Raw genomic sequence first — 20446 nt, 5'->3', positions numbered from 1 at the left:
AATGAGATAATTAATTTAGATATGTATGGTTAGTTCAAATTGTGGAACAATATCTATGTGAAATTTTATTCTTCCATGTAGTAGTTGTTTAAAGAAGCTTAATATGATCACATGTACATATTTAACATTATCAGATTTATATATATGTTTCATATTTATGAAATATAGCCAAATGTTTTGCTTATTTTGTACATAATTAATTGTTTAATTTGGTAGGAGTTCTAAGGTTGAAAGATCTTATGTAATTCTGACCAAGAACCTACAATTTTGCATTATGTAATTAATTTTGTGATAATATAATGTTAGGATAACGGATGATGTTTGGGAACTTTGTAAACTTTCAACTCTGTGTCTAGTGTGAAATTATCATAAAACTTAATTTGCATGAGCACAAAATGATATGTGTGCATAAATGGATATTTATATGATTATCTCCAAAATTGTGAAAAACCATGCATCTAAGAATATCATAACTGATTTTAATAAGAGTGACAAATTGAATGGCAATAACTATAACACTTGGCGACAAAAAATTTGGTATATGCTGAGGAACGGGATTGCCTTGAGGGCATTAACCATGTGATGGAAGAGTGGCTGAATATTTATTCTAGAGGGGCTTATTTGACCTAATTGTAGGCCAATTCGACGAAAAATATCCTTGTGCTTCAGGACCCGAGCACCTCACAGTATTTTCGAGGCGCCCAAAATCCACAAATACCCGCTAAGGACCAAGAAACCTGTGCGCAGCTCCTTATTGATGTGGGAGCTATAAATATTTTAATCATTTTTGCTATGAGCTCTAGGAATGGGGTCTTATCGAAGTGCTTTATTTCATTCAACCAATAGTAGGTTAAACTGCTTAACAGAGAAGGGATCTAGAAAGTTACCAAACATGGAAAAAGAAAGATTTCGCTGTTGGTGCAATTTTGGTAAGTTTCGTGGTGGACGATCTCATTCATGAGTGTGAGTAGTTCCCGACTGCTCATGACATCTGGGCATATTTGAGAGAGAAATATGGTGGTACTATTGTGACTAGACTCAGACAATTGACTACTAAGTTCGATACTTATAGGAAACTTTCCAATAACACTATCACACAGCATGTGAGGATTATGTCTATTATAAATATCAAGAATATTTGTTAAGTAGTATTTACCTAATGGGAGTTATTTTTTTAGTGCTCTCATTTTTTTAAATGAAAAATACTCTGAAAGTGTTTGATATACCATTATGTTCTTTACATTCATGAGTGGTTTAGATCTCGATTAGATTATGCGGTCTATTGTGACTAGTTTTCAAATCTTGCACTTGATTAGATATGGTTGGATCAACGTACGTTTTTAGCATCTTTAGAGGGGAAGCTAGTAGATCACGAGCCGTGGAACATGTTGAAAAATTATGTGCTTATAGAAATTATGCAATGGATCTACAATATAGCCTAGTACAACACATAAAATATCTCGAAGCAATGCGTCAAAAAGTAATACATTTGGGATAGCCTATATATGAGGTGGAAAGTATGTATCATCTAATGAGGACACTTCCTAAACATTGGCAAGATGTTACTATTGAAATTCTAGATAATTCAACAACTTTACCCTACAGCTATTTGATCAAGATCTTGATGAGGAAATGGAATTCAGGAAATGAGAATTTCATCATTAATTTAGATATGTATGGTTTATTCGAATTGTGGAACAATATCTATGTGAGATTTTATTTTTCCATGTAGTAGTTTTTTAAAGAAGCTTAATATAATCACATGTACATATTTAACATTTTTAGATTTATATATATATTTCATATTTATCAGATATAGTCAAATGTTTTGCTTATTTTGTACATAATTAATTGTTTAACTTAGTGGGAGTTATAAGGTTGAAAGAGCTTAAGTAATTCTGACCTAGAACCTACAATTTTGCACTATGAAGTTAATTTTTTGATAATATAACATTAGGATAATGGATGATGTTTGGAAACTTAGTGAACTTTCGACTTTGTGTCTAGTGTGAAATTATCATAAAACTTAATTTGCATGAGCACAAAATGATATGTGTGCATAAATGAATATTTATATGATTATCTCCAAGATTTTGACAAACCATGCATCTAAGAATATCATAGCTGACTTTAATAAGAGTGGCAAATTGAATGGCGATAACTATAACACTTGGCGAAAAAAAATTGGTATGTGCTAGAGGAATAGGATTGCCTTGAGAGCAATAACCATGTGATGGAAGAACCAGTAGTAGGTTAATCTACTTAACAGAGAAGGGATCTAGAAAGTTACCAAACATGGAAAAAGAAAGATTTCACTGTTGGTGCAATTTTGGTAAGTTTCGTGGTGGACGATCTCATTCATGAGTGTGAGCAGTTCCTGACTGCTTATGATATCTGGGCATATTTGAGAGAGAAATATGGTAGTACTATTGCGACTAGACTTAGACAATTGACTATTAAGTTTGTTACTTACAGGAAACTTCCCAATCACACTATCACACAGCATGTGATGAGTATGTCTATTATGATTAGAGAACCGAAGTTGGCTAATCACATACTCTCTAATGAACAACAATTTCAGCATTGATCTGCTCCCTTCTTGATAATTGGGAACATCTGAAAGTCAATATGACTCACAATGTTACCATCAAAACATTTGCTTATGCTGCTCGTCATGTGGAACTAGAGGATGAATGCCTTAGTGCGGCTAAATCTTCGGGACATGCTTTTGTGGCTAAATGTAGTTTTAGGAAAGTTTCAGGCTTTAAGTGTAAGAAGAAATGGTTCAAAGGCAAGAAAGGGAAGGGAAAAGAAACTAGACAAGGGCCTAAATAGAACAAACCCGAGCGCAATAGAAAGGGTAAATGGTTTGGAAAGAAGAAAGACAATAGCAAGTTGAAATGCTTCGACTGTCAGGTGCTGGGTCACTTTGCTCGGAAGTGCCCTAAGCCAAAGAAAGTGGTTCTTATAAATGCTTCTTTTAGTGATGTTTATATTTCAAGCACTATTATGTTAACTGAATCTTATTGTATGTGGATGTAGACTCAGGGAAAACAATCATGTAACCAAAGATCAAGAAGCTTTAGTGGACTTCCGTCAATTTTCACCTGCTACAAAATGGATATACGTCAACAACGATGATAGAGTGGAGGTAAATGGATTGGTACATGCAAGTTACATTTGCGTGGTGGTTGTACTATTCTCCTTCATGATGTCCTGTTTGCACCGAGTATATGAAGGATATTAATTTCCATTGTTGTTCTTCTAAGATTAGATTCCAGTTTGAACTTTTGTGGTTACTCTGTTCGTATAGACAATGATAATATATTTTATGGATCTAGACAGGTAGAAAGTGATTTTATAATGTTGGATTGTGATCCAAACACTTATAATTATTATGTTGGTCATTGTTTTTTATGAATGTATCTTCTTTTTCTAAAGATTTGAATGTTTATATATTTGTATGACATGCTACATTAGGACATATTGGGCAAGAAAGAATGAATAGATTAGCAAAAGAATGCTTGCTGGGTTCAATCTCTAAGGTTTCTTTATCTATTTGTGAACATTGCCTAATCGAAAAAATAACACAAAAATCATTCGGTAAAGCCTTAAAAGCCGAACTTTCATTGCAATTAGTCTATTCAGATATATGCAGTCCGATTACTTCGTAAGAATACTAAAAAAAGTATATCTAAATGTTATTTTGAGATTGAAGGGCAAGATTTCCTAGTATTTTAAAAAGATGATGAAGAATCAAAATCAGTACAAGAAGCTCTATCATGCCCTGCAAAAGAAAAAGTGGAAGAATGTAATGAAAAAAAGAAGATGAAGTCTATGAAATCGAATCAAGTCTAGGACTTGGTTGATCTTCCATCTGGTCGAAAACCTATTGGGAAATAAGTTCTCAAAATAAAGCGAAGAGTGGATGAGACTATTGAGAGATATAAAGCTCGCTTGGTGGGAAAGGGTTATACTCAATAGGAGGGTATAAATTATGAAGAGGCATTTTCACTAATAATGAAATTTATTTCTATTCGCTTACTCTAGCTATCGTGACATGTTTAGATTTAGAATTACATCAAATGGACGTGAACACTACCTTTCTCAATGGAGAATTGGATGAAGAAATATACATGCAACAACTAGTATGTTTTATTAAAATAGGCCAAGAGAATAAAAGTTGTAAATTGAATAGATCAATTTATGACCTAAAGCAGTCTTCTAGACAGGGGTACTTGAGATTTGACAAAGTAGTTATCTCGTACAATTTTGTCATGATGAATGAAGATTACTATATTTATTTGAAAAGATCTAATGAGAAATTTGTAATTTTATCTTTATAAGTAGATGATATCTTACTGGCTGGAAATTATAAGGAGTATATTAAAAATCATTAAGAAATAGTGTCTTCAAATTTTGAAATGAAATACATGAGTGAAGTGGATTACATATTAGGTGTTAAAATCCATAGAGATCGTTCGAAGAGGCTTTTTTCTCTGTCACAAGAGCCATTTATAAAGATATTTCTTAAAGGTTTCAAAATGGAGAATTGCATTCCTATTAATACTCGTGTATCGAAAGACAAAACTCTAAGGCTTAGTATGTGTCCAAAAATTCTTGAGGAAAAAGAAAAATATCCAGAGTTCCATACTCTGGTGAGGTTTGGAGCTTGATGTACGCTGATGTGTACTCGTCTTGACAATTGTTATGTCATAGGTCTGGTCAATAGGTATCAATCTAATCCTGGAAGAGAGCATTAGAAAGCTATTAAGAGGATATTGAGATACTTGAAAGATACTGCTAATTACTTCTTATGCTACTAAGGAAATGATTTGTACTTAAAATGATACAAGGATGCTGATTGGGTAGAGACCTAGATGAGCACAAATCAACTTCGAGATATGTGTTCTTGTTTAATAATGGTGCCATCTCTTCGAATAGCAAGGAATAGATATGCATTTCCTTCTCCACAATGGAAGCAAAATTCATAGCACGTGCTTAGTGGTACAGGAAGTTGTTCAATTAAGGAGATTCTTACAGAATTTTAGAGTCCTTAGTGGTGATATGGAACCTATATTGATTTACTGTAATAGTCAGGCAGCTATTGCATATACAAAGGATCCTAAGTATCACAGTAGAACCAAACAAATTGATACAAAATATAATTTTGTAAGAGACATCGTAGGAAAGAAGGAAGTGATCCATTTACAAAACCTATTCATATAAATGTTTTTATGACTCATGTTAAATATCTGAGATTGCCTAGAATTTGAAATGTATAATATGTAAACCTTGTTATCTAAGTCCATTAATGAACAATGTTTCAAGTTCATATGTTAAGAATAATCTTTTGTTGTGATTTTTAGATTACTATTTAATATGCACACATAAAGTATGCCAAGCAGGTTGAAATTGGTACACTCACACGAACAATTGCTTTAGACATTTTGAGGTGTGTTGAAATGAGACACAGGGGTCATATTGTGTACATGATTCAGTCACCTTAACAAGATTACAACAAGTAATCGGTATAAATTTTTGCGATCCACAAGACCTGTTCTATAGCCGATCGGGTTCTTGATTGAGATCGTCTAGAGAAATAAATATAAGGAAGACTCGGTTTAGATATCGAGGAATATTTGAACTGCGGTCTTACAGTGTATTTTATTTGTACGATTAGACATATGCCCTAAGGGAGAAACATTGTAACACGTGTTTAATACCACATGTGTTTTAACGACCAATGATAAATGAAAGAATTGATCCCCGGTTCTTCATTATGTGAGTCTATGAGGCACATTTGACCTTACTTATATACCCTTATGACTTTAACTATTTCTCAAAATTTTATTTCGGGTTGCTACTTTAGCATGTTTCTAATAACTATGGTTGATTCAGTTTGATGGGACATTTAGGAAAGCAGCTGACTTGAAATGATGGAATTCAAGTAGGAATGAAAACTTTTTATCTAACACTTCAGCTTGTATTTATCTATTGGAGAATTGTGTTAATTATTTGAGTTTTGTGACACAATTGTGAATACAATATAAATGAGAAAGTTGAGTATGTTTTAACATAAATACAAAATATGTCTAGGGTATAGGGAGGAGAAGGAAAATACATGAGAGGAAAGGCACGATTTTGAAAGTATATAATGTCAAATTTGTATCCTCGCAGGGTTTTCGTGTGTTGATTTTTATTACAATTATGAGCTTGCGTGGTTCTTTAAATTTTCTGGTAGATCTGCCAGAAACTAAGTAGAACGACAAAAAATGATTCACGTTGCTGATCTTAAATTTATTGAAAATAAGAATTGGTTTTAGAGGTGGAATATTTATATATTGTGTTGTTTGATTTGGTTCATTTTCTCTAATTTTTTTTATTTAATTTTTGTGAGAAGTATCTTGTCGTCGACAAAGGGTAAATTAAGAAACCCTATTAGAAAAATAGGATAAATTACCTCAAGGTAAAGTATGATGTGCAGTCTGATCAACAACATAGATAACTATAATAAACTATAGGTACTTTAAATTCCTATTTCTATTACGGGGTATAAATGAAAGCTTTGTGAATGGGTTATTATGTTGAACTACCTTATATAAAAACATTTAGAGTTTGTTTGATTGTAAAAATGGAATTGAATGAATTGAAAACGAATTTTAAGAAATTGAATTGTCTAGAAATTATTTTCCTGAGAATTATAAATTATTGTATTTGATTGGGATAATTTTTCATGTGGAAAATGTTGAAATAAAAGTGTTTTTTAATCTCCGTTTGGCTTTGTTTTACATGAAAATTGTCAATTAAATTGATATATTTTATTGTATTGGGGATGAAATTTGTTTCCATTTCTAACACACACACACACACACACAAAAACAAAACAAAACAAAACAAAACAAAAAAAAAACCAAACAAAATTTCAAGAAAATCATCCATCTTTTGGTGTTTGTTTTACATGAAAATTGACATTTAAAGGGAAATATTTTTTTTATAATAATTCTTAGAATTTGCAGCAAAAAAAACAAAAAAGAAAAAGAAAAAAGGTGCTACAGTAATCGAGAATTCCAATTTTCACCATTTTGGTGAGAATTGGAATTCAATGAAAACATGGAAATTAGCTTAGGTGACATAAAAGGTAGAATTCGAATACTATGGAAAATTTTGCCAATCAAACAAAAAAAAATTGAAAAGATAGAATTTGATTTCCATTTTCCATAGAAATGGGGTGCAATCAAACATAGCCTTAAATTGTTATAGAGTGGACACATTTATTTAACTTTAAGTCTTTTAACATAATTCATAAACATACAAATCAATCTATTATTATTATTATTATTTGAATCACAAGTTATCTCATACTTATTTTCTTATACAAGTAACTGCAAGATTTAAGTCAAGATAGGCATTTACCCTAATACCGTCCCAACCTACTTTATCTAAAAGCTAACCCCGGATTTCTTCACGAACCATATGCATGATGGAAATATATAATAATAGACTTTCACCTATCGTGGTGGACATGATATAAATTCGTTGAACCTTTCTTTTCATCTTATCGAAAGATAAGTTTTGTCAGGGATTTCCTCTCTCTCATACAACCATTCCACCCCTTCCTGTCGTTGCATCTTTATCTAAAACCCTTGTATACAGGGCAAGTCATACCATGAGGCAATTTGTGGCATAGTTGAGCAAAATGTGCAATGCAGATAGACAAACGAGACCAATAAGAATTGAATTTGAAATCTTTAACTAGTTTGATACTTCGAAAATTTTACATTTTCTTATAATAAATTAAATATTATATTGAGTGAGAATTATTTTTTTGACGATTTTATCTTTATTATAATTCAATTATTTCAATACTACCTTCAAAGTTAATTCCCCAAATAGTCACTGAAATTTCCCAAAAATTCTTAGGAGATCACCAAAAACTTCCCTAAATAATCACTTAACTTTGCAAAAAGCTCTTAAGGGGTCACTAAACCAGTGATGCATGGGGTCCCAATTTGCAAAGTTTAGTGGCCACCTAGGAACATTTTGCAAAGTTCAATGACTATTTAGGGAAGTATTGAAATTCGATGACCTCTTGGGAACTTTTGATAAAGTTCAGTGACTATTTTGGTAATTAACTCCACTTTTAGTTTTTCAATAGGTATTTAATTATTTCAACAATACTCCACTTTTCGTTCTTCAATGTGTATTTAATTTATAAATTATTTGAACCATTTGACCAATATTATCATTAATTATTTTACCAACTATTTAGTTATGATGAATGCACATTTGATAAATCATTACCATACTTCTTGCTTTTCAATATGTATTTATTTTATTTAACTATATTTGATAGATTCATTACCTTTTCATTTTTCAATATGTATTTAATTTATTAATCACTTGAACAATTTTAAAAAAATATATTATCAATAATTATTTTGTCAACTATTTTGTTATGATGAATGTACATTTGACACATTCATTATCTTATTTTTCATTGTATTTAATTTATTTTATCATATTTGACAAATTGATTACGTTTTCGTTTTTCAATATATATTTAATTTATTTAATTATTAGTAAAATATTATCATGAATTATTTTATCTATTATTTAGTTCCATTTGATTGGATAGTAAATTAAATTCACTAAAAATTTCGTGGAGCAAAAGATTATGATTTTTAGAATTTTCTTCCAATTAATTTATTCAGTGAATGTTAAGATACAGAGAAGGTCAATAGGGGGAATATAATGCGTATCTATAATAAATAATTTCAATTAATATATTCAATATTTATTAAATAGTATTCGTTGGATGTTCAGTTTAAATCAAGATGGTAAATGGATGGACTATTCTAATTGATTTTCTCAACTATTTAAATTGTTCTTACAAATTGATTTTTATTACATTTGATCAAAGTTCATTTCACATAAACCATTTGTATTAATTATTTTTTGTATTCTCACATCTCACAATATTATTTTTATAGTAACTATAAAGCATTTTAAAATAACTTGTATGTTCAACTATAATTAGTTTGAAAAACATTATCAGGTTATTAACTATGAGTACACAGCACAGACGTGCTTTGTCCACAAGAGTAAATAGTGGAAAGCTACTGTGTAGAGTAAATAGTGGAAAGCTAAGTCTCGACGGAACATATTAGGATTCCGAGAGGCCCCAAAAGGTTGATAGTTAATCATTTCTCGAATTGTTTAGATCAATTGTTGTGCATGAGAGTAGAGGTAATCCAATAGATCCAAACGTGGCATTTAATTCATGATGACAATTCGTATTGTCACCCTCTCATCTATCTTCATTTTAATTCTCCCATATATGTATCCTCAAATTGTAGAGACAAATTGGTACCTTTTTCTCCAAATTTCAGTAAAGATAATGCCATTCAGTCCTTCCTTGGAATTGAAATTGAAATTTCCCCCTTATTGCTAATAATTCAGTTTTTAAATCCACTAGGATCATCCGTACCCGGAATTCGAATGAGTCCCTCAATTATTCTTTTACACTTGCTATAAAGTCAACTCAACCGCAATAAAACACAATATTAACTCGAAAAATTATATTTTCCGTTACACCTGGCTGGCTGAGACAATTTGTGACTTTTTAATCTGCACCATTGAGCACTTAAGAAACCCAAAAAAAATAAAAAAAAATAAAAAAAATTGAAAAAAAAATTGTTAAAATTATATTAATTATAATGTCTGGTTCCTTAAATATTGAGTTCCAAATCCACATGGTTTATTTTTATAGAATTACGTGGTTAATATATATGTTATCGTTCAAGAAAATATTTTTCACAATAAATATGATATGAAATTTATTGTTCAAGATTGATTTTGAAAGTCAAATTGAGACCTTATTTATAAATCAGTGGGAATCATGAATATTTATTATAGTTAATGCCAAAGGACCAAAAACACCAATTATAGTTGCGTTTGCATCATTAGACTTTTCCTATTTTTATAATAACCTCTTCGGTCTCGAGGTAAAAGAGAAACACAATTTGATTTGGACGATTTGCGATATATTTTTAAATCAAACCATTTTTTCAATGTGGCTCAATTTAAAATCATGATTAGCATACAAAAAATAACATACAATCATAAATATTAGCTAAAATTTCACATTAAAAACAAAAACAAATATTACAAACCAAGTTTTACACTTCTAATCATTACATGTTAGAATATGATACAATCATTCTAGCTCTAACATGTTAGTCAACACTAATTGGAGCAACATACATGATTCATTCTCTTTCATAAAGAAGAAAAAAATGTATTAATTAATTATAGTTGAATGATATAAAGTTATTAACAAAAGAAAATGAATAGAAATATCAAATGTGATAGTACTTTCTACAACTTTATGTGAACCATCCAATATTTCTACCTCATTCAAACATTGACGAATCGCTATAGGTTCTTTGTTACTCTGCAACCAAATTTTTAGAGCAAATCATCACTTCAACCATCTCTCCACTCAATGAACTCCTAAAGGAATCAAGAATTCGACCTCCAATAGTAATAGGAAATGCAGACTCAGAAACAATTGTGAATATTTGAATAGTTGATATATCTTTGACAATTTAGGAGATAATTTTATACTTATAAGCATTCGATCTCTACCAAAATAAAATATCAAAAGACTCCTTAATCAAATATTAACAAAGTCCATTTAAGTAATACACCAAATCATTCTATCAATTAACATGAAAATTTAGCAACTAAGTTAAAATTTAAATAGTAAATAGAGTGACTGGACCGGGAAACTAAGATGCAAATAAACAAACAATACTGTCCAATTGAAAATTTAAGGGATCCCAGAATAAATTAAAATAAAATAACACAACTACCAATTATCAAAAAATAGGAAATTTTGAATACATTGACCTAAAAATTTAATTGAAATTTGGGAAAATTACTAGTAGAAGAAAAAAAAAATTGTATGAGTTTGATTAAAATGTAGATTTAATCTCAATTGTGATGGGTAATAACGAATATGGTTTGATAATAGTCGTTTAAGCACTTCAGCCAATTTGAGGATTTTGCCTTCACAATTGTGATGGCTAATGAGTATTTGAGCATGATTTAATCAATTAATTGAGATGGATAGTCATCTAATTGAGTTTGGAATTTAATTTGATTGGGTCTATCATTGATCTATTTTTTAAATAGGATGTATTTACTTTTAATTGGGTTGAATAAAATTTAAATTATTATTATTATTATTATTATTATTATTATTATTATTATTATTATTATTATTATTATTATTATTATTTTAAATGATTTGACAGTTTGAAATGGTTTACAAAAATTGAAACCTAAATCAATCTAGTTCAAAGTGATTGGGTTCAATTTAAGACCAAAATATTAAAAGATCCACGTGAATCCAAACCAATAATTTCAGAAAAGCGATCTCGGTTTAACTTTGTAGTTTGATGGTTTTGTTGTCCATCCCAATGCATAGTATTCCACACACTTGCATGGCCCATGCCGTAAAAATCCAAGTGAGATTACAAAATTTAAAAATATATATCTATTATTAAGTTTTACAAGATTTAGTATTATTTTTTATTTTTATTTCTGGATCTTTTTTTGGATAAATAATAACTATAGATGAATTTTAAACATAACGTTAATTCACGTATTAAAAGAATTGGAAAAATCAATAATCTTATTGTAAGGCGTATTATCACCTTCAAAACATTTAAAGTCTACTGCTATTATAAATCAAGCTTTAGAGTACGAAGTTACCATATATTTGATATATCAGTTCCAATAGTACTAAACATAATTAAAGATATAAAAGCATAAAATTTTGTGGTGCAATTTTTCCATATAGAGATCTAGCTATGCTTCGTAATTTATACCTAGGGGGAACCAAGTGACAAGTTTTTTTATTTAATTTTTTTTTTCTAAGTCCGGTCAACTGCAGTTGACTCGACGAATACATGATCATGTCTCTACACAAGAAAACGATTCAATATAAGAATACACGTTTTCTTTCCCGTGGTATCTTATTATGATGCTCACTTTTGTGTTTGAGTTTGACAGAAAAATTAGTCGATTCAGGCTATACGCTAAAATTCGTATGGCTTAATTGTTGAATTTAATGGCAAAATATCAAATATGTTATAAAAGTGAAGAAAAGAGAAGAAAATAGGGAGAAGTTAATAGACTTGTGCGTTTTATTAAGAACCAAAGCCCTCTATTTATAGGGCAGAATTAGGGATACAATAGTAATTATTTTTAGGGCTGCAGGAGTGTAATTGTCATTCACCTTTAAACCCTAATAATCTTTCATTTTACAACACTTCTCCTTGAATGACACATTACAAAATATCTATCTCATTGAAATATTAATTGGCAAAACTCCAATGGGATAAAAAAGCCAACAAAAAAAGTACAAATAATTTGGAATAATAAAATGCTGCCTCGTTAAAACCTTGTCAAGAAAATTCAGTGGGACAAAACTTAATCGAAGGAAAAAGAGTACAGTTACTCACCCTGATTTCAATTCTTACATTAATTCATCATTGCCTTGTATGTCACTATCTTCAATATTGCAACTTTGGTGAAATGCCTCATGTTGTCCTGTACAATCTTCAAATAACATCGTCTTCATAAGGGATACTTTATCGTTCTTTGATAACTGTAGTAACATGATAATTCGAAAAATAGCTCTTGTTGATCTCTTCAAGAGTCTCATACATATAATGTATTATTTTAAGGGTAAATGTCTTGCGTGTTATAGACATTAATTACACGAAGAATATGCCTTATTAAAACTTCATTAGGAAAAATCTTGTGGAAAAAAATCCTAATGAATGAAAAAGGAGTGCATTATTCTTTTGGATACGCTATAAAAGTTGCCTCATTAAAAATCTTGCCAGGAAAACCTAATGAGATAAAACATTGGTCAAGAAAAAAGAGTACAACGTGTATTTCCTCCCCCTTATGATAATATCACTTGAATTATACTTCAAGCATATTCAATCATCCCAAAATGGTATCAAAACAATACAAGATAAATTATCTATAATCACATTTATCACAAGCACATCAAATTTCATGGATAATCATACTAACAAGGTAAATACCTGTGATTAAATCCACCACATGATACCTAATCTATTTATACAAGTGTTCGCGAAAGTCATTATGTAAAAAGTCGTATATTTCACATTACGACTTTACTTTTTCTATTTTCATTTCGCACAAGTATACACCTCTTGGTGTTTGAACTTTATATTCAGAAACTTCAGGTTTCTCTGGTAAGTTCAATTTTATTAGGATCGCATCCATTTTATTTGGTCAATCATTATTTTGATTGATGTATGATGCAACACATCATGTGTAAAACTGTTGTCAACAACCTTTTCTTTTATTGTTCGATTCTATTTCTTTCTCCATGATGACATAACTTATTGAGATATCTCAATTTTCAATATATCAGGTACCTAAACTTCTTCTGAGGTTTTATAATTTGTTATGTCTAAATACTCATAAAAGTGTATGCCTTCTCAATAAAACTATCTTTGCTAATCGCTCCATTTGGAGAATTTTTTGTATTAGAATCGAATATCATCATGCTTCAGACGTACTATCTAATATCATATTAACTAATTGTCCTCTGTGGCGTTAATTCAAGTTGGAGCATTTGAAATTGATGTGTAAGATATTATTGATCCATTTGATCAGTAAATACATCTAATAAATTATATTCCGAACTCTGGTTCAAGTGATCTTTTTCGAGGATTTAGATAATAATGTATTTATATATTAGTTTCAACTTTTTAATTCCTCCCCCTAATGCTGAGATAATTGTCAAATTAAATTAATAAATATTTTTACTGCATTATAAAATATCACCATTTGTAATAAAGGTTCATACTATGCATTTATTCTCAGCATTCATTACTTTCCATTTCAGTGCATTGTGGTGGATCAATTTTATACATACTGCACTATCAAAATAATTAAATGGAAAATTTAGGGTCTGACCATAAGCCAATTTTAATAGAGAGAATTATGATATTGACGAGATGCGTAATAAAATTCCCTAAAAGGAAATGGGAAATATAGGGAGAAGTCAATAGACTTGTGCGTTTTATTAAGAACCAAAGCTCTTTATTTATAGGACAGAATTAGGGATACAATAGTAATTATTTCTAGTGTTGCAGAGGTGTAATTTTCATTCACCTCTAAACCCTAATAATATTTCCTTTTACAACAAAATAGTATTTGTAAAGAAAAATAAATAAAAATCTTATTCATCAATATATACTTAGAATCTCAATAATAGATCGCGTGTTAATTCAAAATGAAAGATCCCAATAATTAACATCCACCAGAAAAGAAAGCTTACGGTTTTACTTGTTAATGTAAATTCTAAGGTCTTCCGCCATTATAGATCAAGCTTAACATTTTCTTATTTATTATTATTATTATTATTATTATTATTTTTTACCCTTTTTTTCTTATTCAATAAGCATCATGAATTGACAGATTTGGTGCGTAGATCTGTGGAAGGATTTTGACTGAATTTTAGTTATATACATTCTTAAACACGCTAAACAATCGTCCTTTTATTTTGCCATTGATTTCCTCCTAAAATTATTCCTATTCTTAAGCTCAAGAACCAGTTTAAACATAGGCTGTTTCAAGAATTCTTCTTCATACCAACAAAATTCCTCTTGGCTCTGAACAAAAGTTCTGTTGAATCATCAATCATTCTGTTCAAGAAACCTCTCTCCTTCATTGACAGTCATGAGAAAGCAAATGAGTTACATGCACAATTGGGTAGAGGTTGCTCCTTCTCCTCTGATTTCCCCTTACAGAGCTTCCAACGCCCCAAAACTTGAGACGATTGTTGAAGAAGGTTCCGACAAAGTGGCTGCTTTTAACAAAAAGGTCATCTACTTGCTTCCCGTGTTGCTTTCTTTTACCTCGTACCTGTTGATAAACAGATATGTTACGGTAATGATGTGAAGAAAAATAAGGAGTTTTGGGCACGTCTAGCTGGCATCAAAAGGGTTTCTCACCTCTCAAAACATTCAGTTTTATGCCATGGACGTGCATCTCCCAAGTACAGTGTAATAAAGTAAATACGTTTCAAGAAATGAAAACGGCATCGTGGGGATCAACTTTGAAAATGTATCATGAGAGGAGGACAGATGCAAAGGATGATTTGAACATGTGCCCAGGAGATTTGATTCTTTCCTCAAGCTAAGAGTTTAGTCTAGAAATGATCTTTCATGTGTTTGACTTACATTGATGATCTATAGGGTTTTAGGTTATTTATGTAGGAGATTTCTTGAGAAAGTTTCAATAAGTATTATATTGAATTGTGATATTTAACACAAATTATAGGTTTCCTTTTCCTATTTGGCTATTGCAAATTTATGCAGCTCTTTTCATCCCCAAATGCTAACTAATCCCCCAGCACTCGGTTCTGACAGTAAAAACAAAAGAAATCAGAGGGAAAAAAGGGAAATCTATATTATGATTCCTTGGCTGCTACCCTCCCTATTTGCATCTCAATCAGAGTTTTCAACTTGCAGTCGTCACAGTTGAAAGAGAGAAAGCGTTTTAAAACTCATGAACAAATTGCACGTGACGTGGATAGAGTTCAATTGCATCCTAAGAAGCACGGATAAGGATACGTTATTTAGATACGATATGACTTTTTAAAAAAAATTAGGTTACGTTGATACGTATTATAAAATTCAACATAATATAAAAAAAAACATTAATACAAAAACATGATAATAATAATAAAAAAATACTCAAGCACTTTATCTTAATCATTAATTATTGAAACTTCATTTTCTTCAATATCACAATATCAATTTTTTAATTACCATAAAAAATAACACTCTCTAACTCTAGTTCATCTAATGAGAGATTAGCAAATTCAAACAGTCCAATACCTTTAGAAGTATCAAACGAGTTTCTGGCAATGTCCCATATTTTGGACTCGCCTTTTTTAGTAGAGATCTAATTTTTCTTGATAAAAGGAGGTAATTACGATGAATGAAAACCAATTTTTAGCTTGTTTTAGAGTTATTTTATTTTTCTCGTAGAATGCACAAAAGAGTGCGTACACCAATATCTTTTTAGCACTAGATGGAAAAAAAGGTTCACAAGATGTTTCAAAGCAATGTTTTGCAGTAAAGGTAAATATAAGTTATGAAGTATCGAATATGTATCAAAAATCATATAAAAATATTAAATAATTAAAAAATATGTATCGGATATATATCGAAAATTCAAAAAATATAAAAATATATAAATAATTAAAAAATAAGTATTTGGTATGTATCGAAAAGCATTGAAGAGTGTCATAACTTGAATACTTATCGGATGCGAGAACATAACAAGTTTACGAGTATCAGTGCTTCTTAGATTGCATCTAATAGATCATGTATCAAATGAGTAGTTTAGGTCTATATCATTAGGACATCAAGCTTGGGCTTGTATAAGTAGTTCAAATCCAGCTTAGAATGAGTTTTAGCCTAAAGTTCAAGCTTTAAGAAGAAATCAAGTAAAACCGAGCACATCAAGCTTGGGCTTTTATTACATGATGTTCTCATTGAAAGATAACCTCTGGCGATATAAAACAATTGGCTCCTACTTAATTTCACAGAAATAATTTATTATATATTTTTTACTGTGAGTTCACCTATTATATTTGGAGTAAGCTTCGACCTGGACTAATAATTGGACTCCCAATCCAGACGCTCGATGCTCACTTTAGAAATCTCAGATTTGAAAAGCAGGTTGGGTAAACTTCAGGCTTTCAAATTTGGATATCTACAGCATATAACAAGGGTACAAGGGCGCAAAAACTGATTTTTTTTCCTCTGATGCTCGGACTCTTCGAAATAGTAGGAGTACCTGTGTCGGATATGATACGACTTGGGTATATGTATGAGATATGTGTTAGATCCTCCAAGTTTCACCTGGACACTTCACCATTTTTACTTCTTTATTCTTTTTTTTTTTTTTTCCTTTTCCTTTTCCTTTTCCTTTTCCTTTTGCTCTCTAAATTTAGTACCACCTCTAAGAAGATAGAGAAGAACAACAATGCTAAGTTTTCCTTTCTTCTTCTTTTTTCTTTTTTCTTCTTGTTTCCTTCTTTCCCTCTCTATATCAGTGGTTTAAGGTTTTATGTGTATAAAATGAAAATGGGTTCCATATAATACTATTTAGTGCTCCAGTAAGTTCAAATTACAACCAAGTCCCCAATTTTCTATTTTATATAATATTTAGTAATTAACTTCGCATAATTGAAAACTAAACCTCAAAATTTTATTTTATTCGTTTTAACCCCTTATTCAATAATAATTTCTTTCTTTGTAAACAATTGATTTTAGTTTATTCAAAATGACATCTTGGGTTAATAAAAAAATTGAAACTCGAAAGACATACCCACGTATCCTTGTCTAAAATTTAGACTCTTTTTAGCAATGTTCCCGTATCTTATATTTTGAAAAATAAAAGATCCGACACTTAGATATATATTCGTACCCGAGTTCGAGCATCATAGTTTTTTCAGCATGAAAATCAATATATGATAGATATTTTTATTTTGAAAAAGAATCAAACCGTGCCTAATTATGCTCATCCAATCACATACACACACGTATATATTTATATTAAAAATCTATTCAAGGAAACCTCGTGAGGATTCAAACCCAGCTTCAGGCTTCAGGAAAATCATGTTACATTTTTTAATTTTTTGCCTGCTGATAATCACTATATTTGGTGAGCCAAAAGGACTTACTTTTCACCATCTAACAATTACCTGATAGATCCATTTCATGGATTATCAAATGACAGTTGGCATTTAAAGGCAGCTTCCAGTCAAACTCCAGAAAGTGAAAATTGGGAAGCTTTGATACCAACATAAAAACATATCTCTTGTGGGATATGCATTTCCTATCCATACAGACACATGGCACTCCATCAACCCAGTAATGAAGCTAATATTGGACACATCTATGTGATACCAATGAGGTTATCATCAACATGAATAACAAACATTGTTTTCACTATAAATACGATAAGTAAGAGGCGGCACAAACGTCTGAAAATCATTTAAGAATTTGATTGGGACCATTGACTTAATTTAAGCCTCATCACTGAACTATAATCTCATCCAATTATTGGAATTCAGCCCAAGCATACTCCTATAAATTTCAACAAGTCGACAGCAATCTCTTCAAACACACTTTTAACCTATTCTTCCATCTTATGATTCTCCAAATATTTCGAAGAGAAAATGGCAAATGCCCGCATCGCTAGATTTATAACTGAAGCAGCGCCACCACAGTTTGTAAATGTTATGAGGCACAGAGCATCAAAGATGTTGGACACAATTCATGAAGAGGAGAAGGAATCCAGCACAAATGATGCTAAATTGCTGTCTCCAAAGAATTTATCAACATCCTCATGTTGTACTGTTTCAGCTTCATCTTCTGAAACAACCAACTCTAAGCATTTTCTCCACGACGTTCAAAGGTCTTTATCTGTATTACGTTATTGAAGTCCTACATTCAGGGCTTGTCCACAATCCTATGGAAGTTCAGATATATGACTAGTCCATCAATTCCGGTTCGGTTTTTCTGGAGTCTGTACAACTTCAATTGCAGACCTAAGACTTGCTGAGAAATAACTACAGATCTTCCTTGAAATGTTTTAGTATGAGGAAGATCATATTGTAAATATACTATTTCGGTATTCAAACTTACTAATCATGTTGGGATATTATTTTTCTTTTCTTCTGCTGCATAACAACTGTTCCATATTCAGGCGATTTACAAGCTTAATCTATCATATTTAGACTTCTGTAACCTCATGATTTTGACAATTTTTTGCCTCTCATGGTTCAAAATATGGTTATTGGTGAATCATAAGCTCATTAATCGGAATTCTTAACTTCTCATGGGGGAATTCTTCAGCTGGAAAAGTTAATTATATTAAAACTACACGTTCGCGATCCATAATCCCAATTCTTCAACCCTGTTAATTCACATTAATCCCAACGAACGTACACACTAATGACCCCATATACAGTTTTCTATTGAATAGTTGTCCGTTCAATAAACATGGGAGCCTAATTGCATAAATATATACCATCTGACAAATTTAACAATAAGATTAGAATTACGGAGATAAAATCATAACAAACAAATTCAGACTGACATTTGATAGATGATTCTGCAAGAAAAGTGAGCCTGGATCTGTTATTAGCCACCGCCATTGGACTCGTCTTCAACTTATTAGCCCATCCGAACATCTTCAATGCTATATGCCATTGACGCTTTTCCCACTGGCTTTATCCCGTGCCATCACATTTCTGTCCTCTGCCGCTGTAAATAAAATTCCGTTCTGCCAAAAACATTTCAATCAGCATGTTAAAAATAACATCAACGAAAATCGACACAAAATCCTAGACATGATACCGTGCCCGTGGCAGCATAAAGGACTCTCTTCCCATTTTCCAGCTCAAAAATTAATCTTGCGTCCTCGGACCCTCAGATACTAATTTTCTGTCATGATGACGACGAAGAACACATCTCATCTACAGACCAAGAGGAACAGATTGTACCAGTAAAGTGGGGAAAGAAGAAAGGAAGGAGTAATCGGAAGTAACGGTGATTCAAATCAGGAAACGACACCGTTTGATTTTATATTTTTTATATTTTTTTATTTAATACATTTTTGGTTAAGGAAACACGCCTTTTATTTTACTTAGCTAAGGGAGGGAATGGCAGGAGTTATTGGATGTTGTCAGGCTCCATCTCCTCTCCTCTCTCTCTTCCCTTCTATCTATCTTTTGTAATTCCAGCTCGCCCCCCGAAACATAGTTTAGTGGTGCAAATGATAGAAGTGAGATTATCTCACGCTTTGCTGGCACCCGCAGTGTGGGGGTTCGATTCTTGAAACATGGAATTGAACTCCTTGTAAGCGCAGTGTACATGCAGTTTTTATTCCCTGGCCCGTTGGAGCACATCCCGCGATTTACCTCCCTCACAAAGCTCTAGGGGCGGGGCGGTGGGGGTCCTCAAGATTGGGGTTCAACCTTTTTTTTTGTGTAATTCCAGCTCATTCAAGTAAATATTTACAGTCTGGGATATTGAACCCAACTGAGTTATTCCAATACTGTGTTGGATTGAAGCATATTTTGTTGGTTTTGATTGAAGTTGGTCCAACCATTACAAGTGGCATCATAGCAGTAAAATTCTTGGCATGAATACTAGGGCCAAGGCAGTAGAGGAGCATTTGAAGAAATTAGACAGGGATGTACTAGATTTGGGAGAAGATTTTAAAAATGTGGGAATGAAGGTGGAAAGGTCATATTAGACCTTACATAATCTGTGCAGCAAACAGGATCGGATGGAGGTCTTAATGA

The 20446-nt window shown here is 31.4% G+C and overlaps 1 protein-coding gene and 1 long non-coding RNA gene across 3 annotated transcripts; one reads left to right on the top strand and one right to left on the bottom strand.

Annotated features, from left to right (window-relative positions):
• Positions 1-14607: 14607 nt before the first annotated feature.
• LOC111412246 lies at positions 14608-19865 on the bottom strand. Of its 2 annotated transcripts, XR_002705999.1 has the most exons (3): positions 19497-19858; positions 19237-19422; positions 14608-14982 (listed from the first exon to the last, which is right to left on the bottom strand). It is a non-coding gene; the product is annotated as an uncharacterized LOC111412246 (long non-coding RNA). The 2 variants fall into 2 exon arrangements; XR_002705998.1 differs by lacking the exon at positions 14608-14982 and having other exon boundaries at positions 19093-19422; positions 19497-19865.
• LOC111412245 lies at positions 18242-18884 on the top strand. The gene has a single exon (XM_023043094.1). It carries the CDS (start codon positions 18314-18316, stop codon positions 18575-18577), a length of 264 nt encoding a protein of 87 aa, XP_022898862.1. The 5' UTR covers positions 18242-18313; the 3' UTR covers positions 18578-18884.
• Positions 19866-20446: the final 581 nt, after the last annotated feature.

The sequence above is a fragment of the Olea europaea genome, chromosome 16, assembly GCF_002742605.1.
Source record: "Olea europaea var. sylvestris chromosome 16, O_europaea_v1, whole genome shotgun sequence".
In the NCBI taxonomy this organism is placed as follows: Eukaryota; Viridiplantae; Streptophyta; class Magnoliopsida; order Lamiales; family Oleaceae; genus Olea; species Olea europaea.
Note: the sequence above shows the minus strand (reverse complement) of the source record. Positions and strands in the feature narration are given on the sequence as shown.